This window comes from Scatophagus argus, chromosome 21, assembly GCF_020382885.2.
Source record: "Scatophagus argus isolate fScaArg1 chromosome 21, fScaArg1.pri, whole genome shotgun sequence".
NCBI lineage: Eukaryota > Metazoa > Chordata > Actinopteri > Scatophagidae > Scatophagus > Scatophagus argus.
Genome location: NC_058513.1, coordinates 7,850,941 through 7,875,565, shown reverse-complemented (window position 1 = coordinate 7,875,565; position 24,625 = coordinate 7,850,941). Strand labels below are relative to the sequence as shown.

Sequence of the window (24,625 nt, the reverse complement as noted above, 5' to 3'; positions counted from 1 at the left end):
TTTTAACAAATTTAACTGTAGTAAACTGCAGTTAAAACAAAAAATTAACTAACTAAATCTTTGGCTGAGAAACTTATATTTACAACATAACATATTTACAAACTAGAATGTACATTTTCAAGGTATTAAAACCTGATCCAGATGTGCAGAATTTTAGATAGCACTGAAAACATTTACATTAGCAAGTGTTTCCAGGTAATTTGAAGCTATAACTATGCCTCTGCAGTGTCCCTAAACAGCAAAATGGCTCCTCTCAGATGTTATTACACCATATTATGCACAATATCTCTGCCAGAAAGCACAAAGCACTTACTACAAACTCAAATGACCTATGAGAAACAGTAAAACACAAGGGTCTGGGCAGCAAAGGTAGTAAAAACAACAGAGACAACCCCATGTTCCTCCTTCAAAGGTCTTTTATTTGTGGTGGCAGGCCTGAATGTTGCCATTCATGTCGACCATTTTTGCTTGGGACAATATTTTATAAGCTCTTCAGAGAGGACCTTTCGCTTCCTTTTCCTGTGGTTTGGCCCAGGCTGAGCTGTCGGGAGAGTGGAACAGCCAAACCCAAATGTAGATGCTCAGCTTGGCAGGCTCTCCATGGAGTGTCCTGACCAGACAAAAGCGGGGAGAGAAATACAGCCATTTATTTATATTCGCTGTGGTTTTGCGTGTTGTGTCCTAGACTTCCAGACCCCGGGTGGATATTCTGTCTGAGGACGAAGACAGACAGATGGCTTTCCATTGACATACTTAAAGGAACCTTCAGGATTAATGTCAGATCCATATGTGTTAATCGAGTGTGAGGTTTTGATGTGTGGTTCAAACCATCACCCCCCCCCCCAACCGGTTTTGGACTTTTAAACCAAATGCTGTAGGTCTATCTTTCAAAACAGGTTATGGTTGAAGACAGACTACCTTTCTGTAAAGACTTGACGGTTTGTATGATGGTCCATAATGACAGCAGCAGGGAACGTATGAAGTTTCAGAATCACCAGCTTACACTCTTTTTCTATCCGGGGATGACCTCACCACTGTCAGCCAAGGTATGGAACCAATTTAGAGGAGCTCCCCTGAATTGCTTGTGTGTTCAGATTTGTCAAACTCCACTACATCTGGGTCCTCCTCCACTTCGCTTTCATATATACTATTTGGGAGACTGTGTGTATATGACATGGGTAAGGATTGGGGTTTCTAACAAAAACTGAAAATTCCTCTAAAAGAAACTGTGCTCGAGCCTCTCTGACTCACACCTAGGTGCTGTTTCTATGTGGGAGAGCCCATAAATGAGTCAACCGAAGCTATTTCTATATAGGCTCAGTTGGGGGGGGCTATATATGTTCACACACACACATATATACACACACACACACAGACACTCACACACACACACACATAGAGTGGCTGTGGCTAGCTAGACCTCTCTGGTCAGGAGCCGGTGCCAAGAGCAAGCCGAACAGTGGAACACTGGGAGTCTTGTGCCTGATTTTGGAGCCACTGGCTCTCTCCCGACCTTGCTTCAAAATACACTGCGGCTTCGAGGAACAGCACTCTCAGCAGTAGGGAGGCCAGGCATGGAAAATTTAGACGCAACAAGAAAGAAAGTGGGAAGAAAGAGGCAGGCGAAATTTATGTGCTCATTCACATTTGTGGCCGCGAGCATTTTCTTAATGCTTTTAACACACTTACTGTACAGCGAAGAGTTCTCAGAGAAAATTTCAGATCTGAAAGTGAAAGAAAAGGCTGCACTGTAACAGTAGTTTGTGACTCTATCCAAACAATAGCATGATTACATGTTGCAATATGATGACAAGTTTTACAACCAGATATTTGAGAATGTCATGTTGTGTCATTTTGTAGAGAATATTTATTGACAAAATCAAGAAGGTGTTCAGTAAAGCCTTGGATTAACAAAATGCAAAGCAGAGAATCACAAGAGTTTCCATTCAGAAAAGATTTATATAGTTGCCTCTTAGTTAATGTGTTTTGTATTACTCACATGTTACCATGTAAGCCTGCTGATCCAGCAATTGTAAGCATGACAGAGACTAGTTGCTCTGACACTCACCTGACACCAGAGGCATAATAACACCTTGTCTTGCTAATAGTGTGTGTTATTGCTGCTGTACCCTGTAATCTCTTCCCTTTCTGACGCTGGTAATGACTTGAAATATCAAACTGGCCTGCAGTGAAACAATCCATACAAACACATGCAGACACAAATAGTGTGTCATACAGTGACACAAACACACACAGACATGGCTTCCAGTGAGCTCACCGGAGCTAGAAACGGCAACTTACCCTTTTGTTTTTATCTTCAGGTTATTTGCCTGCAACTGATCCAGTGTTGTCTTTGTTGATCTTAAAGTAGAAGAACAAGACTCAACCAAGCCATGCACTAATTTAAGATGAGATTTAAAAAGAAGTGGCTTGGTTTCTCTTTGGGTGCCACATGGTATATCTTGTCTCTCTTCTTTGAAAAATAACCCACCTAAAAAGTCCCTGTCTCTGTGTCAGTGCTTCACAATGTGTAAATGATTGCTTTGAAAGTACACAGGTGAGACAAGACAGCCACATAAGAACAAGCAGGTACGGTTGAAGAACCACTAGAGGCCCATATCAAAGTCACTGCAAACTTTTTTATACCTCAGTGGAGGCTTTCATTTTCCTTTCATCATTTTATCTGCTTGACTGGGAGAAATTACTGTGAGTCTTTTTTGTTTTCTCTGTGAGCCAAAGACTTTACCCCTTACATTCAACAGAGCCCCATGTGTGGCCTCATCCTGTCTGCCTCAGTGCTAATCCTGCTCCTGTGATACACTAATTAATACACAAACTCAGAATTCCTCCAGATGAAATATAAACAGTTCAATACCTGACAGACCAGACCATGTTTCCAGGTATTTTATTAAGATGTGTGTCTGCTTCGACCTCTTCGTGGAGTGTTTGTAAGAGTCATTTGCTAATAATTTTACTGGCATGGACCTGCGTATGATAGGCATATATATGCACCCTATATTTTTGGAAAAGTACTGTTGCTTTGCTTTCTCACGTGAGTGAATGAGTTATGCCTGAGAATCTGTTCTCAAACATGTTTTGTCTGCTACTCACTCATGGTTTACAGCTCAACACACCTCAACACACCTCAACACACTTCAACACCAAGTGAGTTATGATGCACAGGCACGCCTGTGGGTGAGGGAGACAGACAAACGGGAAGAGAGAGAGAGAGAGAGAGAGAGACAGGCAGAGACAGAGAGAGACACAGAGAGAGAGAGAGAGAGAGAGAGATGGCGTGTGGGGAAGTTCACACAACAGAAACTGGGCCAAGAGAAGGGAGAAGAAGAAGCATGGGTGGAGGGGTGGAAGATGGGATGGAGAAGAGGAAAAGGGGGGGGGGGTTGGTGGAGCAGGGAGTGAGTGACTGAGTGAGTGAGGAGCTGAAGGAGGGTAGGATAGGAAGAAGGGAGGAGGAGGGGAGGGGGTTGCTTCCTGTCGCCATTCCTGCCTGCCCACATAGACGGCCCGAGAAAGAAAGAGAAAAGAGAATATCTGGGCGGACTGCAGGCCACATGACATTCTCTCTGGGTCCCTTGCCTTTCCTCCATGCCGAGTGATGTGCTCCCTCCCTCCCTTCCCGTTCCCTCCCCCTCTCCCTCCCTTCCCCTGCCCTTCAAAGCTTTGACATGTCATCTCCCACCACAAAAACAGAGGTGGGAAGACTCGCTGGCGCTACCGCTGCCTCAGGGTGTCTGGCACTAAAGCTGCCTGCAAATACAGCAGGGAATAGGAGGAGGAGGTGGGGGGTTGGGGGGGAGGGAATAGACAGAGAGAGAAAGACAGAAGAAGGGAGGGAAGGAGGAAGGAGATAGAGACAGAAAACTCAAAAGGGAGACACAGAGGGAAGTAGGGAGCAGGACGGTGTGTATTAAACAGGACTCGTAAAGCCCTCGGCATCAAAGTTTGTGTGCAGAGGAGCAGTTATTAAGGTGGAGATGAGTCCTGTCTATTTTTTTAAAGTGACACTGCTGCAACCGCACTGTCTGCCTCTCATGTCTCTCTGTCTCACACACAGCAGCAGCTGACTGAAGTTTATGAAGAGGGATTGAGGGAAACCAGTCTCAAAATATGGGGGTAAACCTCTAGGATGCAGAGCTGGGACACAGTTCTTGCTGTGTGGCCTGTCCCACCATCACAACCACAAAACACAATGATACCCACAATGAATTGTACTAGGCTTAATGTAAAATGTATATAAGCCACAGGCCTTATCTTCCCTGATTCAAATGGAATTTTCACCAGGAGACCATAGTATTTTCTGTAACTCTAAATACATACCATGGACAGCCATTCCTTGTGAGTAAACGATTCCAGGCCAACTGTTTGCAGCATGGATACCACGAAATTTGCGGATTGATTTAAGGAGCAATTATGCACTTGGCTTTAGGACCTCTGAGGCTTTGGGAATGAATTGGGGATTGGCTCCTCGACAAAGTAAGCACATCTCACCGAACAGGGCATTGCCATAAGCTGAGAGTGTCAAAGCAGCCACAAGAGCCCAGCAAACAAGAACATTGCTAACGTTGGGCCAATTATGAGCCTATGGGGACGAGTGGGTTTTGACCTAAGAACCAACAGATGAGCACCATAATGAGGGTGGGAAAGGACAACAAACAATCATACTAAGACAGAGGGATCTAACATATTGATGACCAAATTAACACTAAGGACTGCAACTGTGTGTGTCGTGTTGGCATTTGACACACAGGCTGCAGCCCCCTGCCCCGGCACAGACTGACACAGGAAGGAACAGCTAGCCTGGCTCTGTATAACTTTGTCAAAGAGCAAATAAGTGTATTTTTTGTGCTGTTAAAGTATTTAAATCAAAGATATGTTTAGTCTGACTAGTCCAGACTCTGACAGATAAGCGGTATAGAAAATGGATGGATGAATATGTTTAGTCATGTCCAACAATCAGAGCAAAAGTGCAAATTAAGTGTCCTACAAGCTAAAGGTTTCACGACCTAAATATGTCAGGGACAACTAATGCAATGCTTTGATGTTTGCATGTCTATTGAGAGCAAAAAAATAATACAAGTGATTATGTAACTATCCAGTGGTGACAAAATATTAATAGCACAAGTAACCAACATAACCAGTAAAGTAACTTTGTAATGGTAGGTTACTTATATGCAAATATCGAATAGGAGAAGAGTTATGACATGGCTTCAAATTGTTCACAAATGAAGTAATTCATGATGTGGATGCTAGAAGAAGAATCAGAGGCTTCTAACACAGGCCTCTCAAGGCAAGTTTGTCTATTAAATGCCCTTTGAGCTTGAGGAAGCTCCACTGAACCTCTACCACCTGACATCACCTCCAAAAGAGCGTGACCGCTGTGATAAGACATCCACACAACCTGCCGCCGTGCAGGTGGGGGGAAATGCCTCTTATTACGATGACAGCCGCTCTTCGCAGTGCACTCACACTGGAGTTGATATGGCACTGCTGCAGCAGAATACACATCCCATGCTCCTCTTGGTCCATGACTGCTATGGCCAAAGTCATGACCCCAGCCTGTCTCACCCTGTCAGACACTACAGAAAACAGAATCACCACAGTACCAGCCTGAAGCCCCCAGTCTGAGCATGCAAAGGCAGACAGTGGTATTTCATTCTCAGAGAGCCTTGAAGAGCCAAATGTACGCCTCTGTAGAGAAACCACACTAAAGCGCCACAGGGCACCAAACGGGAAAAACAACTTGAAGAACAAGAGAGTTAGGAGGCATCCAGTCTAACTGCAACAGTGAAAACTCCTACAGTGTATGATAATTTATAGTTACATGTACTCTCCAAGATGTACCGCCTACCATTGTATGAATGGAATCTTTAACATCTATCTGTCTGATCTATTCTGGTGTGTGATATTTTAACATGAAAACAGTTTAGGTCTTCTTACTGAATGTGATATGGTAATAAGTAAATAGTTATCCGTTCTAAGGCAGTGAGGTATCATTTTTACTTACATATGCCGTTTTATCACATGCCTTAGCCTGTAATTAGCAGGGTAGCATCATGTCCTAATGAAATTAGTTTGATGACAATTTTGCTAAACTCAGAAATGTTTTATGGTCTTCTACAGTGTAGTTCAGCAAAGTCTCAAGTTCTTCTTGATTTATGCAAAGTTTGCATCAACATTGTTTTATTTTTTTTTTACTTTTAATACAGTGAGAACATCACCAATTCACTTTCCACAGCAACACATATCCAAATTCCTTTGGTAAAAATATTGCATGCTGGCATTTGATTGATTTTAAAATTAACAGAATCAGTGAACCAGAAAAATCCAGAACAAACTGTAATATGTGTTTCAACAACCGAGGCAATACTTATACATTATGTCGATCAGGATATGTGAGTCGGATATACAGACAATAGATTCATCATGAGGATTTTAAAATCTTATTAAAATATCTGCACTGAGGTGGAAGGAACATTTTGGTCTGGAGGCACTTCAGGTTTTGGGGCACTGATTTCATCTGTTTGGTAACACTGCCACCTGCTGGATGAGGTGCATCCTGTCTGAAACGTCTAAAAAGGCTACAGCCAGCAGACACAAATCATGAAAGTGACACAAAAAGTCAACGATGGGGAAAGTGCATCAGTGAAAAGTACTTGACAAATATGTTTATAGAAGTCATTTGCTTATTGAATCCAGTATATTATGGTCTTTCATAATTTACAGTTCAGCAAATGTTGAAATGTACTAAAAATGTCTTTATGTGTTTGGTCTTCAAGACAAGACAACTTTATTTTTATAGCCCATTTTTACAAGCAGTTTGTCTCAAAGGGCTTAACATAACATCAGCAACATCCTCTGCACCTTCCACCCTCACATCGACTAAGGAAAAACTCCCAGAAAAACAGGAAAAAATGGAAGAAACCTCAGGGTGAGCAACAGAGGAGGGATCCCTCACCCAGGACGGGCAGACGTGCAATGGATGTTGTACAGGCAGGAAAGCAGTTAACAACATGAGAACAACATTACTAAAAAGACAAGTAAAACAAAATCTCAACTCATAAATATGTTACATTTTCATGTCATTCATCCGTTCACTGTTAAGAATGATGTAAAGTTTCACATAACTAGACTGTTTTCACGTCCATCTGCTGTATCAGACACATCTTTACGTGCCCTAATACACATTTGGAGGAGATAAAGTCAAACGCTTACATGACAATGTATTTACATGCCCTTTGTCTGTTTTCTTCACTTGACCGACCAGCTTCAGTAAAGCCCACTTAGTCCTTTGAACGGGCACATTTGTCAGTGTTAAGATGTTAAGATCGTATGGGGATAGCAGTTCTAGCAGCAGGCCTTAAAGTCGCTCTGTCAGGCTAAGAGGTGATCATATCAGATCTCTAGCCTGAACTCACCACCGTCTGTGGGGCTTGACTCATCTGATAACACAGTATCTGTCAACAGGAGATTATGGCCCTCAGCTCTCAACAATGAGGTGTCCTCGACTGGTTTTGTCAGGCAGCGCCGCCTTGTGTCATTTATTCGTATGTAACTGTAGATTTTCTTCACAAAAAGCAGTGAGACTATTTTGACAATATGTTTGCATTTAGTAAAAGCCGTATGAGAGAACTTGTTCACATGACTAAAGCAGATGATGGTTTACATTACTTCAGACCACAAAGAATTTATGCACAGATACTGTGGACTGTATCTGTCATGTACAATTTCCCTGCCTGATGGTGATTAATGTTATACAGCAGGCTGTCTTTCAGTAACAGAGGCAATAGTCACTGTTGTATTAGTGCACTGAGCCAAGCAAACAAGTGTAACCAAATTAAAAATCTGTGAATGCATGGAAGATGTTAGGATAGAGATGATTAATATCTAAGATGAAGCAGACAAAGGTATTCCCTTGGACATAACAAATTCACCACGTGACACGACAGGAGCACTCTAGCTGTTAAGTATTTCTCTTAATTAATTAAATACAAAGTTACTTCTTGCTCAGTGTCAATGGATAAGTGGTTGTGGATGGATGAATGGATGGATGGATGGATGGATGGATGGATGGATGGACATTTAGTCTCTGTGGGTTAGTTCCAGACACTCTGGATCCTACATTTCCCACTTTTCATCTCAGTAGCATCTTTCTTTAGAACATCTCAGCCCAATACTTTAAAACTCAACATCAGCACTTTGTAATGCAATGGTCTCCTCTGCAAGTTCAATGTTCAATCTTTTGAGGAGCCCTGAAGGCCCAGGGGTTAAGACATCAGCCAAAACGACCCAAGTTTGTGTTGGATTGAGGATGTTTGCTGCATGTTAGTCCACGTCTCTCGCGCCCCTTATTTCCTGTCATTACTCTGCTATCATCTATCCAATAAAGGCCTAAATGCCCTCTACCAGATCACGATCCAAAAGAATCATTCTCAAATGTTTTCCGATTACAGCTACACGTCACAGGTCGGCAGATTAACATGGCACATTACAGATCCAATGTCATGTATTTCTTGTCTCAACAGAATTAAAACTCTCTAAAGAGGACACATCGAGCCCACGCCAATGATTACATCAGTTGTGCATCACTTGAAATTTAAGTCTAAATGTCATATAAAATGTAGAACTCAACAGAAGAACACTGAACATTTTCGCAGGAAACTGATCGAGGGTTAACATCAGACTCAACACCCGCAGTGAATCACCAGCAGCGAGCAGAAGCAAATCCTGAAATGGCCTCCCCAAACCACTACCCTGCGTCACATGGGGATGCAGTGTTCTGTCATTACGGGGAGCTCTTTGTGACTGAACCATTTCATATGCAGATGCTGTGCCTCTGATTTCTTTTGATTCAGCACTCCATGTTAGCTGTGGGTCAGACTACGTGCACACGAGGGCTGTTCAGGTGTAATTGCCTTTTCAGGTTTAATTGTCCCAGGCTTTTCTTGCTTTTAGAAGCACCTGTGCACGGATCAAAGCATTTGATGTGTGTGTCAGCTTTGTTTCAAGTGGGTGTCCTTACAGCGCACAGATTGTCAAGTAATTGCCTCTCCAGAAATTTCTATAGCCAGAGTGTTGGGGGGAAAAAAAAGCTCACCTTTCATTAAAGCAGAGCATTTAAATGGCTAAGTAAGTAAAGATCATGAAAAGGTTTAATAACAAAGTAATTATCTCAGGAGATGGGAAATAAATGGTCCTACAGAGATATCGCCTGGGCAAAAAGTTACAAATATTGCTTCATTTTTAAGTATTTCAGTATATTTCAGCCCAGGGTGTGCAACCCATACAATACATGTCTCATTGCACTTGAATGTCAACTGTATAAACAATAAGCTCTTTTTTCATCATCTGCTTGACTCCCAACCTTCAGTATGTAAGTTTGTACTTATCCACCACTTATCCAATTTGACCTCAGAGATCCCATCTGTGTTGCCCTGCTTATTAAATCCAGAATAGGCAGCTATAAGTCAACTAACTAACCAGTAAAGCAGTACCTTCAAAGGACATGGTTTTATTTGCAAAGCGACTCTCAAAGACCCGACGCGCCTGCACGTCCTGCCCTCTTCCCCGGTGATATCAAAGACGCATGTGCACATCAGAGAATATTTTTAGACCAATAGTAATCCAGATGTCTAATAAAATGGACATGAAAGGTGCCCATCTCAAATGTAAATATTTAAGTTTTAATGTTACTGAACCTATAGGGTTTTTAACATGGCTTGTAAATCTTTAGGTGATATCCTAGTTCCCTGAACTGAAGAAATACAAAAAAACAATGATTCATCAGATATTTAATGTGCAAAGGCTGCACATTAAATATCTGATGAATCATTCAAGGTGAAACAAGACCACATATTGTAATATGGCAAATTCCTTTTCAAAGGCAATACAGGCAAGTGCGTAATCATGTTTGGAGAGGAGGGGTCTGGCCGAATAGGCTACACAGGTATAAATACACCCTGGATACAGCTGTCACAGACAGGATAACACCGAATCGCATCTGCCTGATATTATTCTTAAATGCACTTTTTGCTTTTTCAGACAGAGAAACACGACTTTGATAGAACAGAGGCGAAGCATTTCTCCGTGATCAGGATGGACAACTGGAAGATCCAGCTTGTTGTCGTGACTTTTTGTGTTTTGCTGCAAACTTATCAGGCGCTGCATTCTACTGTAGAGGAGGAGAGGGGGATACCTAAAGACTGGCAGGTGAGCATCAGTGATGTAATGTTTTCAGTGGACATGAGAGAGAATACAAGCAGACATGACTTATTTGTTTTTATTGCAGAAATGTATTTTCCACTTGGTTGATAATATATCTCAAGGCATTAAATGCCATGTGTTTATTAAATATTTATCAAACCCAAAAAAAATTAAAATAGTGTATTCCTTATTTTTCTTGATTTTACTGCATGTTTTGATTTTTTCTTGTCAGGATGAGTCACAGGAGGAGGCAGGTCCAACCCACCCGATGGTCAGTCTGATGAAAAGATCTAAAGCCCTTCGTTTCTATGGGCTCATGGGGAAACGCTCAGGTGGCCTCTCACCTCATCTCTGCACAAAAAAAGACAGTTGTTTTTATGTGTGTGTGTGTGTGTGTTTTCAAAATTATTTGTTTTAATACTCTTTATATATCTGGTAATATGAATGGACTGATAAATTACTTTTTAAGCACTGGTAATTTTTTTTCCTGATAGGTATAAAGAAACCTTTTCAAGTTAACAGACGTAAGTATCTCAATGTTGTTTTCAAAAGCAGTATAATAATACAGCTTCAAAACTAGTGATGCTCTCTAAACTGCAGATGTCTTTGATAACAAGTTTTGACTGCTGACACTGAGCAAAAAAAATCCTTTTTTATCTGGATATTTGGTTACCTTTATGGTAGCATCATTATTAGATTAAAAGCATTCTGTCAATCCTTCTCTCCTTTGTAGGGAATAAAGGAGAGACGTTTGTGGGCCTCATGGGGAGAAGCATTTCCAGCGGTGGTGAGCACAACAACCCAACAAAATCTCATTTTAAAATAGAAGTTTTATTGATAATGAAAATATCAAATCGCTAACACACATTTAACAACTAGGATTAAAAGTACAAAGCAAAAGACAGTCCAATTAAAATGTTAAAGTTAAAATGATTTCTGCACATCACAGAATCTTTAACCAGGATGATTCCATCTGCTATAACCAATACGATTGATGTTCAGGAGGAACCACACAAGCAAGGTATGATTGTATCAGTATAAAAACCTGAGGTTGTTTCTATTTCCGTGTGCATTCTTACAGTGGCATTGTCATTGTGTTTTTCAATATTCTGAGCAAATGAATAAATGTCAATTTCTTTTTCCTTTATTTTGCAGGGTCATCAGAGGAATGGGTCCAAATCCTGTACTGATGGAGCTAGAGAAAAGAATTACATATTATAATGATCTATACAATTTTACACTAACCAAAGAAGGTGTAACCATACATCTTACTCCTCAAAAAACACTCTGCTTACAGTTTTCAATTCATGCTAACAATTACTGTATTAATCCCAAACAAAAACAGCTACCATCTTCAAATGCACACTTCTTGAATGAAATTAAAATCCTGTAAATGCTGCCAAATGCATTTGTTTTTTTTTTTGTTTTTGTTTTTTTTGCATGAGCAAAGCAAAAACATTCATGTTATCCACCACACTGGACCACTTATCATTTAACATTCAAAGCTTAGTATACGTAGTTGGTTTTAAAACCAAAAGGACAAACAGATTCTCTATTGTTAATTGCCTGACAATGTTTAAGTCAAGATTCATTGGGCTTGGAACGTACAGCTTTAAAAATATAAAGGAAAAATAAAATACAAAAGTAAAAAAAAAAAAGTTTGGGGACACAAATAAGCATGGAAAAATATGAAAGAAAGAACAAACACTGGTCTTTATTGACAGCTTGCAGGTCGAGGCTACTTGTGGCTGGTGAGGCTGGAGGTGAGTTTACTCAGTAGCCTGAGAATCTTAGTGCTTATGTCCCTTTGGGAGGGGTCCATTTTAGCGAGCTCGGGTCGATGGTTTTATTGCTGTTGCCTCGCTTAATCTCCTTCGCTTTCCACTCATCGATCAGGTCCTGGGAGGAAGAAAACGTGAAGCATAATGACTGTCATTTTTCAACAGGAGAAAACTGATTAGAAGTACGGTATAAAAATAAAACGGTGTTAGTAATCTTCAAATGTACACATAACCATCCTCAAATTAAGACTTTACTTTTTCTTTAGATATGCAACATGATCTCTTAGCACCCGATATAATAATTTCCTGAAAATGTCATTAAACCCGATAATTTAATAATTTGACCAATTATGTAATAAATATCTAACTGATATTGTAATAACATTTTTATACAATTAATGTAATTTTTTCCAAAAATTATTTTTTGGACACTGATTTTGTGTTTGGAAATGCAAACTCTAGGGTTTATGCATTAGACCTTAGCTGATCTTAGATTAGACAATATCAAATGTTAATACCAATATCAGTCAGGACTTTTTATGACATTTAATACATTATGGGATTTTATTACATTTTTCATCAAGTTAAGTGCAAATGTTAGTACATTTTGAGCCGTTATTACATTTTCATGAAATTATTGCATGGGTGCTACACAGGCCAGCAGACTGGCATCTTACCTGTCGCTTCAACACCAAATGCTTTCCCTTCCAATACTTCAGCATCTGTAGAGACTGCAGGGTGCTCACAATGTCCACTGGATTTACAGCAGTTTCCTGACTGATCTCTGTGAACCAAGCAAAATATACAGCAGTCATTAGTTTGCATATGCATGTGTGGACTTTTGTTTTAGACAGTCTTTTCATGTGTTAATAAACCTTTTCCCCCAGCAAGTGCTTGGCCTGCTTGAATTTTGTGTTCTCCCTCACCTTTGATAGAGATCTCCTTGCCTTGGAAATTGTACATGTATCGCAGTAACACTTCCTTCCAGTAGCTACGGTAGCTGATGAGGCCCAGATCAGAGAGAGGCCTCTCCGGTGAGCCCACCTTCTCCTCCACTTTGGACAGCAGGTAGCCTAAACAAAGCACAGAGGGCAATCAGCAAGAGCAGTTAAAACGACACTCTTTTCTCTTCTTTAAAAACCTGTATCTCATTATGGTCTGCAAAAACACAATGATTATATTCAAATTATACTGAGTAAATGCCAAAACATAAAGAGTTTCATATTATAACAGGTAATTTAATCAAAAATAAATCAAATCTTAGTAGTTCATAAATGCATAAACAAATGTAATGTCTAACATGCTTCATCTAATATCAGCTATTAAAATCAGGCTATCAGAATCAGAAAGTCACACACAAGCTATTTCAAAAGCCCTGGATAAATACTATTTAAATTAAGCTTATATTGGAAATATACGGTATTTGATTAACTACAGAAGAACGGATAATATCTTATATGACTGTACAGCTTATACAACATATTCATTAATGGATGATTTGGCTCAGGAACTGAACTCAACTGACAAAACGTGAGAAAAATAACATGAACATCATACATACTGAAGTCAATGAGCATCTTGCCAAAGCCCTGCCTCATGTACTGCGGCATCGTCAGGATACAGGACACATTGTAGTTGAGGAAAGAATTCTTCTCCTTAATAAAAAACAAAGTATACAAATATTGAAGTAATACCATACAGAATTGCTATATATAGACAGCATATAGTTAAACTTCTTTTCCTGTTTACCTTGGAAAAGTATCCCACTAAATGGCAGCCGGTGTTGTCAGCCTCAGTCATGACGTAGAAGAGAAAAGGCTCCACGTCGTAGTACAGGGTTTTATGGTCCAAGAAAAGTTTAGCGAGTAAACACAGGTTCTGGCAGTAGATCTGGGGAAAAACAGGAGATGCTTATTTGATTGTCTATAAAAAAAAAACAAGTTAAGAAGTCTGTGATGTTTGTTTTACAGATGCATGCAATCTGCCAATATTAACGACACCAGGGGTAAATAAAGCAGACATTTTTAAAGTCTGACTCTCCGTACCTTATTCTTTTTGCCGTCAACTTCAAACACAGATATAGCCCCCTTTCTGTACACTTCATCTCCTGGAGGATGCTTCCACACACACTTGGCCTGAAAAGGTACAAGTATATTTAAGGGCCATAATGCAGGCTTATTTTGCAATACATGTAGTATGAATGACATTTGCCAAAATTCTACATCCAAATGTCTGAGGTAAAGATTTCTTTTTTTTTTCTTTAAATCAGCAATTCATAATTTCTAAACCTTGGACAACCCAATCTATAAAGGTGATGATTAGTCAGTCAGTTGGTTAAATATCAAACAGACCAATGAAAATCAAAAAAACTATTGAAAAAAAACTGCAGCATGACATTAACGGTGTATCATCGACTTTAAGATTGCAGTATCTGACTCTCACCATGTGTCGCCTGAGAATGGTCTGGCTCTTCATGTACTTGAGGCAGAACTCGCAGACGTAGAGGCGGCCCAGGCGTGCGTACTCCTCGGGATAGGGCGAGTGGTACCAGGTGTCCAGCTCATAGCGGCCAAACAGGATGGTCTTGATCATGTTGCTGCCTTCTGTGATCTGACCCTGGATACGCAGCTTCTCCTGCAGGAGGGAAGGCAGAAAATAATACATGACATTAGCTGCTGGTCTCAGAAACAAAGTGTGTGATTATCCAGCAAAAACTCATGTGCTATCATACTGGAAATTGGTCCTTGATTGGCCGTTCAAATAAGAAAATAGCGAAGAATGCAGAAATAAGAATTAATTTTACTATACAAAATCGGACAGCAAGAGAGATAGCGATAAAAAAAAAAAAAAATGAAACAGCTCATTACCAGATCTTCAGATGCACGGGCCTGGGCCTTTCTGAAGAGCTCCAGGTCATAATCACTGGTGATGTTCTCCAGCAGAGGCTCTCTGGTGTTCCCGTGTGTCTGCCGATGCTCCTGTAGACCAGACAGAAAGACAAACACAGATTAGATGACGTATAATCTAACATGCATTCATACTGATGGAGTGCCAGATGCAATAATTACACATGAAGTACAGAGCAGAAAGTAAATAACTGTTGGAGAACCAGTGTTGTACCATGTGCTTTTCTTTCTGCTCTTTCTGAAGTCCAGAGTTTCGCCCCTTCCTCATCTCAGCAACCTGCTCTTTGTATTTGCTCTGTTTTGATGTCGGTGTCTGAAAATCAAGACAGAAATACATTCATTTTCATGATATGAGATCTGCACAATAACAAATTGTAATTGATATTTATTTTTAGCACATTAGACAAAGCAGTAGCCCAAGTAATTCTGTGGCAGTTCAATGCAACATTCATATGCTTTCTGTTAGAAAGTAAACTTAATGTGATGCCAGTCACTGCAAAAAGAGGCTACCTGGTGACGGGTTGCATGGCGTGAGTTGCTTTCCTCCTGCACCTTCATCTCCTCCTCTTGTTTCTCACGGCTGACGGCTTTCACCTATAATTAAGGGTAATGGAGGGATTATAGTCTCAGTTGGAAAATGTTCAAACAAACAACGCACTGCTCCATGTCGTGTTATTTCTCTCTGAAATAAGTGTGAGAAGGATGAGACAGAGCTCAAACTGTCAATACTGTATGATCCTGCTCTTGTTATTGTTTTTTTTTTCAGTGTTGAGTAAAATATGTTTGTGTGTGACTGTCAGTGCAAAGACAGAGACCGAAGGCAAAAACAAATTGAGCAGATTAAAGTAGTTTGTGAATACACACTAAACCAAGGCGCTAACTAAATGTAGCTAATTAAAAGTAATTAAATGTCAAAATAAGAAACATAGTAGAAATAGGGCCATTAATGTATTCTTTCAAAAAGATTTTCAATGGACAAATATGACCAAGTATAACCTTTGAGAAACTCACTTTGCATTCATCAGCAGAGAGATTGTGGTAAAGCGGGCAACCTGATACAGCAAAATGACGTTCATGTTTTCCTGTGAGGTGGCCTGAACAAATTGAGAAAAGCAGGTAACTGATTTTAGTACAACGTCATTATGATAGCACAGGACGTCACTCAATATAAATAAAATTCATTGTGTTGAGATGAACAATCAGAGGTAGCCTTGATGACATTATGTAAAAAGTTTACAGAAGAGCAGGGGTTTTACCAAGTGAATTGCATCCTGGCGTAGGGCATTTCATGTTGAAGTTGTAGGTCTCGTGACAGCGACGGCGCTTGGGTCGATGGGAGAGGTCCTTATCTGAGTCTCTGTTGGCTTGATCTTTGGCCTGGCTTTCGTCATGGGAGGCATTGGGGCTAGAGATGTCCAGCTCAGATTCAGAGGAGGGGGCATTTCCTGTGGGTGTCAGTGGTGGAGATTCATCGTGGTCCACAGCCCGCTTCAAGTCTGGTGTATCTAAAGCAAAAGAGTCACACCACCAGTTGAATGAACAGCTGAGTTGAAGAACACTGTATAACCTTTATATATTGTCTAGATGATATGTGGCTGACCCTGAGAACTTTGGCTAAGGCGAGTGGAGGCTCTGGTAAGGCGCTGTCTCTTTGGAATGTTCCCATCGCTTTCTGAACTGTTGGTCTGTTCTCTCTCAGCGGAGGAGTCAGAGTCTTCAGTTCCATCTGAGCCACTCCCAGCCATATGTCTCTGTCAGGGGAAAGAAAATTAACTTAGAGCTATTCTGTACAAACTGAAAATGGAAAACAGCAAGTGTCGGTCATGTACAGTAAATTAAACATGACAACAACAAGGCTCTGTCTTACAAAGCACAATGAGTGGGATTAACTTGCTAATAGGTGTTGATTTTGGAATCATAAAACTAGCATGCCAAAATCTGGGACAACGGGGTGTTTGAATAACATGAACGATTAACGGGTTTGCCTACCGGTATTAATCTAGCTAAATCTATGCTTCGAGGTAAAGGCCACAGACAGCTGACTGCTCGCTTTGAACTATTAGCTCTGATTGTGGCAGGTTAAACGGCTGTTACTAACGTTCCCGGCTAACTATTATTGTATAAGTTAGCATTTAGAACTTTTCAAAGAACAACTAATCAAATTGTGTAACAGGTGCAAGTAACAGTAGTAGCTACACGTTAAAATAGCTAACCTGGCTAGCCCTTCAGAAACCTATTATTGTTGTTAGCTAAGCTGCTCCCGTTGTAAATACGGAAAATAGACTGTGGCACCAGACTGCGCTTACAAATCCCGCAGTTCAAGATAAATTGGCTGTTGTGATGTTTCCTACCTGTACCAATTTACATTCTATTAAAACAATACGATTTAATGTGGTTTTATGGTAAGTTCGGCGCATATATGACCCACTAAGTATCGTTCAATTTCAGTGATGTCCACGGTTAAATTACAGATTTGTCTTAGCTAGCCGTTTGTTACCGCCCACCAAGGTTTATTGAACTTACTCTAACGTTAACTGGAAATATTGCAAAATCAAAACATGATACCAATACATTTTAAAATCTGTGACAGTGTTAAATTGCCATTGGCGTAGTGAAGGGACGTTCAATTAAAGCCATTTCTGTGCATGCTAAACTGTGAGATTAATGAATGGAATATGGTGGAATATTTTACCCTTTCGGAGAGCAGAACACACGATTGCTAATTCAGCTAACATTACCCTTTTGAGCGACCTACATTTGTTCTTACCTGTCGTCTACGAGGCATTTTCTCCTTGATGAGCGGTGCTTCCTGCCGATTTGTAGTCACAAAAAGGAAAATTTCCCAGATAAAAGGACGAAAGACAACTAGTTACTGCTTTTTTCCACAGAGAAGTTCATATGTACACAGCGTTGTCTGGGCCTCTCGCGCCACATTCCCCGAACAGACGGTTTAGAGAATTGCATTTCCGGTGGGGAATGTATGGACTGTGAGCCTCCGGACCAGCAGGGGGCGACTCTTCGCCGCACTCCAAAACCCTGTTGATTGGGTAAGTAAGTAAGCCTAGTCCACGTTCCCAGTAATGTAGTTTACATGAATTTGCAACACCTTGATAATAGACGAAATGCACTGAAATTTGCGTAATGTTTTTTTAGTTAATAACATTACATTCTCTCAGCAAATTTTACAAAAAAGGAGAAGCTCCACACAAAGCTTTTCTGAGAGTATGGTTGAAAGATAGAAAAAAGCTTGCTCGACCTTGTTTTAATACCATTACAACAGTAATTGTCAGTGCTGTGAAACCTACTGTCCTTCATTACACAGAACAAAAAAGAATCCAATTAATCTCCCTCACTTCTCTCAATAAAATGTAGTGATGTAATGTAGTCCAGCCTACATGTGTTGTGTTGTGTAGATTTTAAAATATCCCATTTGTTGACATGTACTTTTCTGTTTTGTGTTTCCCTGCCCCCTCACATTCACCCTCTGAGCAGCCAGTCGGGGGAGGCTGAAGTATTGGAGAACCCAGAAAATGCTTCTGTGTTCCCAAGAGTTCCACTGACACCCACACAGGACAGGGCAAGGGGTTGTGGCAATCAAGTCTCTCAACAGCTGATACCAGCTGCTCTATATATAGCCTCCAGGGCCTGGTCACGGCAATAGAGCACACAGTCTGAACGAAGAAGCCGCATGCTTTTTACTTTCTGTTAGCCCAAGGAATAAGAAAGTAGTTTCTTTTTTAGTTTGTAGAAAAATTAAAATGAACAAGCCTAAAATTGTCAGACCAGAGGAGAGGTAAGTGACCAACTATTTATGAGCAGTTTCACTTTTGAAAAGAAAGCACTACAAATACAAATTCTTGTATATTTGAACCATGATAATACTTTCTCTCTGTCTTAACAGCCAGCCAGCACCTGCGCTGTGGTTTGACAGAAAGAAATATGTCACGGTAAATTTTGTGGTTCAGAAACCTAAAGATGTCCAGGTGGATATCCAGCCAGACAAAATGATTTTATGGTGAGTTTAAACATAGGTAGCATTTTGTTTCACTGTTATTAAAATCTTAACTGTTATTGAAATGATAATATGGACAGCCATTTGTGCTGCAAAACTATTTTTTAATAAATTCTTCCCTCGACAACCATGTCCTGTCTTCACAACAGCTGCAAAAACAACACAGATGATGTGTTCTACAATGAACTACACTTCTTTGACAAAGTTCAGATCCACGTGAGCATTCAATTTTTAGACTTGATGAAACCAATGGAATATAGTTCATTTTATATGATGTATATTAAAATATAGTCAACGAGATACTAAATATCACCGTGCTTTTATCTTTTCAACACCTTGAAAGGACTCCAGAGAAAGAGTTTACGAGCGCACCATCAATGTGATGCTGAGGAAGGTAAAGCCTGACTATGCATGGCCTCGTCTCCAAAAGGATGAAGCTAAGGTAAGTCTGTACACACACACATATATATACTGTGTGTGTGTTAAAATTTATCAGGCACGTTTTCAACACTAACAGTTGTCAACATTGACCTCACACACCACATTTAGGTTTTCATGAGAATTTTACTGTATGTTTGTAATATGTCTTTAAGATTATGGAGGGGCATTTAAATGTACTCTAATAGTAATATTATTCAGAAACAATTCTATGAAGAATCCTATGAAGAACTGGAAGTAACGTGCGTCCAAAAAGTACTATTAAGTTGACTGCAGGCAAATATACTGAACCCACGGCAACTGCAACAATACAAAACAGGGTGCCTCTGCATCATCTGCCAACCTCACTTTGCTAAATAAATTAAAAATATGTTGTTGTTTCTCCTTCTTTTTGAAGCCCAGCTGGATTTCTGTAGATTTTGACAACTGGAGGGACTGGGAGCATGAAGAAGATGAGGGAAAGGAAGAGTATGATAGATATGTGGATGTGAGTACATGCAATGTGTCCAGTAATGAGATCGAATATTCTCATAATCTTCAAGTACTTTAGTATTTTGCAATATTCTCACTGTTTCTCTGACACTTTGGATTGTGTGTGTGATGTGTGTGTAAACAATTGGCTTTCCTTTTTCAGATGATCAGAGAAATGGCTAACAGTAATAAAGGAGAAGCACCAGATATGGGTGATCTTAGTGATGTAAGTTCTGCTAGTTTGGGAGGTTTCTTTTAAAATGAAATATTAATTATTTTTCTTTTGAACAAAAAACTGAACACATTTTTCCTTTCTTCAACAGTAAAAATTGACCTTTGCCTATAGAATAATGGATAAACTTGTAATTATGTAAACCAATCGCTTTTATATGCTTTTACAGCCTTCTGAATGATCATGGCTTTAAATTCCATGAAGTATAAACCATAAATTCACTCAAATACATAGAATTTCATATTCTGATAATATTGGATTGAAACTAGAGAAATGAAAACTCATTATTTTACTAATTATTTAAATAGTGAAACTGCCTGCTTCTTTTCTTCTCCTACAGTCTGACTGAAACCCTCTCTCCTGTGTTGGATGCCACTAGAACTTTATTGCTCAGGATACTGAGGACAACACTATGTTTGCTAAGGCTTGTAATGTTTGCAGATGATTTGATATATTGTCCAAAATACTGTTTTTACATGTGTGATATTTTCTATGTTATCATTGACATATTATTGTCCACTGTACACTTACACATCACTGTCAATTTTAATAAAAAAATGGTTTAATCAACCACGGTTTGAAAGTTTATGATATGGTGCTTGGGGCCTTGTGGCTATTTGGATTTTCACCATTAAATAAAAATGCTTTACATCGGATTATGTGGGAGGGAGGGGAAACACGGTTGTTTATTTTAATAAATCCAGAAGATGGCAGTAAAACAGCAATATGGATGCAAGCTTCGTTCAGTATGTTTTCATTCTTGGAATAGCAGCAAAAATAAAAACAAGAAAGATCCTGTGTGCAGGTTAGTAAGTTACGTAAAGTAGGTTAGGTAAGTTCTATGTTTCGCCTGCAAAACAAAATTATATTTAAAATTATCTACACCTGACCTTTTACATTTTTAAGCGTTTGTGTGATTTTATACCAATATATAATCAATATATATGTTTTAATATATTTCCCTTTTGAAACAGCTCGAAGTCGGTGAAACCAATTTTGGACTGTGTTGCTTGCCATACTTAGCTGATGTTGTCAGCATATGTATGAACTCGTGTTTCAGATAGATCAGTAACACTCCAAAATGGCTTTTCAGTGTCAGCGAGACTGCTACATGAAAGAGGTATGAAACTATTTGAAGACAATTTATTACCTGACGAACATTTACGGTTCATTCCCTGCTGAAGTGATTAGCATGGTTGCTAAACTAGCAGTACGGTCGGAGCACTAGCTTGTTACTCACTGTAATGAATTACTCTTAGCTAACTTACGTCGTTTAAGGTCAGTGTACATTTAGAATATATTGAGGTGTATAAAGTTATGACAAAGAAACAGCTTCAGGGTAGCCAGCGGTGTATTGCTAGCTAGATGCTCACATTCATGTTGTCAACCAGTGTCAAAATGCGGGACTTTCATTTTCATTACCGCATTGTAAATAATCGTATGTACTTCATACTTCAAAATCCACGCATTTGTGTTTAGAAATATCTCTCATTATGCAAACTCAGACTTGAGTAAAGATTTACAAAAGACTGCACCCACTCACTAACAGCTGCGTGCCACTCTCACTATTCCTGTAAAGTACACTTTTTCGTTTCTCGGTTTTCCTGTTAGTTTGTTACCTCTGTGGTATCCTGCGTCCCAGCTGAGCTCAAACAAGAAGTGAACGGGAAGAAAGAAACTCTTAAGGGCTTCAATGTTAAGCTCCAAGACACCATCTTGTTTCCTGAGGGAGGCGGTCAGGTAAGATGTTTCAAAATCGGACTTGTCTATTTCAGTTATAGGTCATGCAAGTCCTATCAATGTTCAATGCAAGTGTGTGCATTAATGATCACCTGGCTTACCTTGGAATTGTTAGCATCAGAGGTAATACTAAGATCCATTCTGTATGATATGACTTGAACAATTTGCATGTTTGGCGTTGTCCTCCTGCAGCCTGATGACCATGGGCTTATTGGAGATGTTCCAGTTTTGAGGGTGACGAGGCAGGGCCCTGAAGCCTTACACTTTGTTAGCTCACCTGTGGAGGAGGGTCAGGAGGTGCAGGTGAAGGTGGACTGGGAGAGGAGGTTCGACCATATGCAGCAACACTCAGGTGAGTAACACTGAGCCAATAAGGCCGGAACTATGAATGCATGACTGTGATTCCATATTTGCTGTTACACACTTGTTCTAAGCTGTTATTTTCTTCCTTCTGCCCCAGGTCAACATTTGATCACAGCTTTGGCAGATATGCTTTTTGGATACAAGACCACATCCTGGTACATCACCATTTCACAGATTGCTTTCCCTGTGGCCATAAAAACTTGTGGGTTTACCTCTCTTCTTTGTTGTTGTTTTATTTTTTCAGGGATCTGGGGCGTCAGAGAAGCACCATTGAGCTGGACACTCCCTCAATTAAGCCTGCCCAGCTCCAGGCCCTGGAGGAAGCTGTAAACGAAAAGATAAGAGCCCATGTCTCTGTCACCGTTCAGCTTCTCTCTATAGATGATCCTGCAGTGGAAAAGGTGCACATATTGATATTATATTTACGGTAATTGTTGCTAAAATGTGGTCCTCTTCCTTTATAATCATCGACTCAAAAGATTCAAAACATATTGTCTGTTGAACATGCTGTATATTGACTAGAGAAAGAGATTTTGCATGTGTAGTATGTTACATGAGTTGCATTTGTGTGAGCCAGGTGAGGAGCCGAGGGCTGCCAGAGGACCATGCAGGGCCCATTCGGATCATCGATATCGAGGGCATCGATGCCAACATGTGCTGTGGAACTCATGTGTCTAATCTCAGTCACTTACAGGTTCAACTTCACACACACAAGAACTTAGGTGTGCCTCATCTGACCTTTGGGTCACTTTTAAGACTTCTGAAGTCATCAAAGTGTACATACCGGTATACTACTTCACACATATTTATATGTGTTATTTGTAAGATTAGATCTTAGATGTAAGGATAAATACATTACTCATTGCATGCTTCATTTCTCTATCTAAACTTTAGGTCATAAAGCTACTGGGAAGTGAGAAAGGAAAGAAAAACAAAACCAACCTGATCTTTCTGGCAGGAAACAGAGTATTAAAATATGCAGAGAAGAGCTACAGCACAGAGCGATCACTGGTGTCTCTCCTGAAGTAAGTTCAATGTTTTGATTCATGAAGGTGTCATCAGTGTGATCTCAGCTCATTCACAAAGTTGGATGTGGAAAAAAATCATGTTTTTGAACAGAACTGGACCTGATGAGCACGTTGAAGCAGTTGACAAGCTGCAGAAGTCTGTTAAGCTACTACAGAAAGTAAGAACATTTCACTAGTGATTTCTTCTCTAGATACATAACAAATTGCAGATAGACTCCCTAACCATCATAAAAATGACTTGGATAGACTAACCTGAGCCTGCTACGAGACATGGCTGTCCTCATCGCACAGAGCTTCATGAACAACCCCCAGAGAGGCAACTTCTTCAGCTTGCACAAGTAAGAGAGTTACTTACAGCAAGTACAGCATTACACTACATTTCCCCAACCTAAAACATCTTGATTCACCCACAGCAATTACCCAAACATCACTAGAGAGAGACCTGGTCAGGTTTAAAGTACAACTGTCAATATGACTATTGCAGAAAGACAATGCTGTCTCTTTGTCTACAGAAAAGAAGGTGACAACGAGTTCATGAACATCATTGCCAATGAAATAAACACTGAGGTAAGATTATAACCTGATGGCTTTGTTCTTTGTATTAGCAGTTAACTGTTTGGTGAGCCCAGTTTTGTCTGCTCTCAGGAAACTTTGGTTTTCCTGACTGTTGGAGAGGAGAAAGGACCTGGTTTGTTTGTGCTGGCTGGACCCAGTGGCCCAGTGGCTGAGCTAGGACCACAGTAAGAGAAACCACTACCTAATTATTTATCCTCTTACTCTAAAAAAAAAAATAACGTAAGCTGGTACTCAGTGATTCTCTGTTCTCTCCAGGGTGTTGGAGATTCTTCAAGGGAAAGGAGCAGGAAAAAACGGACGTTTCCAAGGCAAAGCCAACAGTCTGGCACGAAGAGGGGAAGCGGAGGCTCTCCTGCAGCAGCACTGCAAACGTCTCACCTCAGGGGAAGAGTAAAGCCAGCAATGGATAAATACAAATACATTTTATATGATGGGGAACTATACATTTAGATGTATTGGTATTTTGTAATAAGCACTAAATGTGTTTAAGCACACATACCAAGAATGGATAACTGAAGTAAAAATGTAAATAATTGGGACCTCTGTACAACATGTGCTGTACATATCTGAATGTTAAATGTCATGAACTGTTTTATTAATTTAACTCTTAATCTTGATTAAAAACCTTATCATCTGATTAGTTTTCCATTTAAATCTTTTTTTCTTCTAAGGAACACATGGAGGCTGTATTGTGCCTGATTGAAGGGCAACTCAGTCTGCAATGCAGACACAGACAATAAAATTTCTTGATAGACAAAATCCAATTAAGGTCCTGTTGTGTGTTGTTTTGTACATAGACATGGCATTACATGCATTTCCCCCCCTGCTAATAAATAGGACACCAACGCTTATTGAAT

General features: G+C 40.0%; 3 protein-coding genes and 1 long non-coding RNA gene across 4 annotated transcripts; 2 read left to right on the top strand and 2 right to left on the bottom strand.

Moving 5' to 3' along the window:
• Nucleotides 1–406: 406 nt before the first annotated feature.
• LOC124052274 lies at nt 407–21,777 on the bottom strand. Its single transcript, XR_006841980.1, has 3 exons — nt 21,681–21,777; nt 10,487–10,572; nt 407–610 (listed from the first exon to the last, which is right to left on the bottom strand). It is a non-coding gene; the product is annotated as an uncharacterized LOC124052274 (long non-coding RNA).
• Nucleotides 11,353–17,845, bottom strand: kat7b (K(lysine) acetyltransferase 7b). The gene is made up of 14 exons (XM_046376312.1): nt 17,676–17,845; nt 16,509–16,659; nt 16,165–16,413; nt 15,920–16,002; nt 15,419–15,502; nt 15,123–15,221; nt 14,870–14,980; nt 14,445–14,636; nt 14,048–14,137; nt 13,752–13,892; nt 13,564–13,657; nt 12,929–13,075; nt 12,680–12,786; nt 11,353–12,120 (listed from the first exon to the last, which is right to left on the bottom strand). The coding sequence occupies exons 1-14, from the start codon at nt 17,691–17,693 to the stop codon at nt 12,019–12,021; spliced, it is 1,668 nt and encodes a 555-aa protein (XP_046232268.1). The 5' UTR covers nt 17,694–17,845; the 3' UTR covers nt 11,353–12,018.
• Nucleotides 18,534–20,601, top strand: ptges3l (prostaglandin E synthase 3 like). Its single transcript, XM_046376314.1, has 7 exons — nt 18,534–18,701; nt 18,810–18,923; nt 19,070–19,136; nt 19,264–19,362; nt 19,756–19,845; nt 19,993–20,055; nt 20,402–20,601. The coding sequence occupies exons 1-7, from the start codon at nt 18,667–18,669 to the stop codon at nt 20,408–20,410; spliced, it is 477 nt and encodes a 158-aa protein (XP_046232270.1). The 5' UTR covers nt 18,534–18,666; the 3' UTR covers nt 20,411–20,601.
• Nucleotides 21,023–24,532, top strand: aarsd1 (alanyl-tRNA synthetase domain containing 1). The gene is made up of 12 exons (XM_046376313.1): nt 21,023–21,181; nt 21,673–21,801; nt 21,994–22,153; nt 22,262–22,319; nt 22,409–22,565; nt 22,742–22,858; nt 23,059–23,189; nt 23,284–23,350; nt 23,439–23,530; nt 23,705–23,759; nt 23,838–23,932; nt 24,024–24,532. The coding sequence occupies exons 1-12, from the start codon at nt 21,143–21,145 to the stop codon at nt 24,160–24,162; spliced, it is 1,239 nt and encodes a 412-aa protein (XP_046232269.1). The 5' UTR covers nt 21,023–21,142; the 3' UTR covers nt 24,163–24,532.
• The last annotated feature ends 93 nt before the right edge of the window (nt 24,533–24,625 follow it).

Excerpts from the sequence above, each read along its gene's own strand:
- aarsd1 (XM_046376313.1), top strand. The coding sequence starts at position 21,143 with ATGGCTTTTCAGTGTCAGCGAGACTGCTACATGAAAGAG. Across the intron at positions 23,531-23,704 it reads AACTTCTTCAGCTTGCACAA|AAAAGAAGGTGACAACGAGT; the intron begins GTAAGAGAGTTA and ends CTTTGTCTACAG. Across the intron at positions 23,933-24,023 it reads GTGGCTGAGCTAGGACCACA|GGTGTTGGAGATTCTTCAAG; the intron begins GTAAGAGAAACC and ends TGTTCTCTCCAG.
- kat7b (XM_046376312.1), bottom strand. Across the intron at positions 14,138-14,444 it reads CCATTCTCAGGCGACACATG|GCCAAGTGTGTGTGGAAGCA; the intron begins GTGAGAGTCAGA and ends GTACCTTTTCAG. Across the intron at positions 12,787-12,928 it reads CAAGGAGATCTCTATCAAAG|AGATCAGTCAGGAAACTGCT; the intron begins GTGAGGGAGAAC and ends CTTGGTTCACAG.
- ptges3l (XM_046376314.1), top strand. The coding sequence starts at position 18,667 with ATGAACAAGCCTAAAATTGTCAGACCAGAGGAGAG. Across the intron at positions 18,702-18,809 it reads ATTGTCAGACCAGAGGAGAG|CCAGCCAGCACCTGCGCTGT; the intron begins GTAAGTGACCAA and ends CTGTCTTAACAG. Across the intron at positions 19,846-19,992 it reads AGTATGATAGATATGTGGAT|ATGATCAGAGAAATGGCTAA; the intron begins GTGAGTACATGC and ends TTCCTTTTTCAG.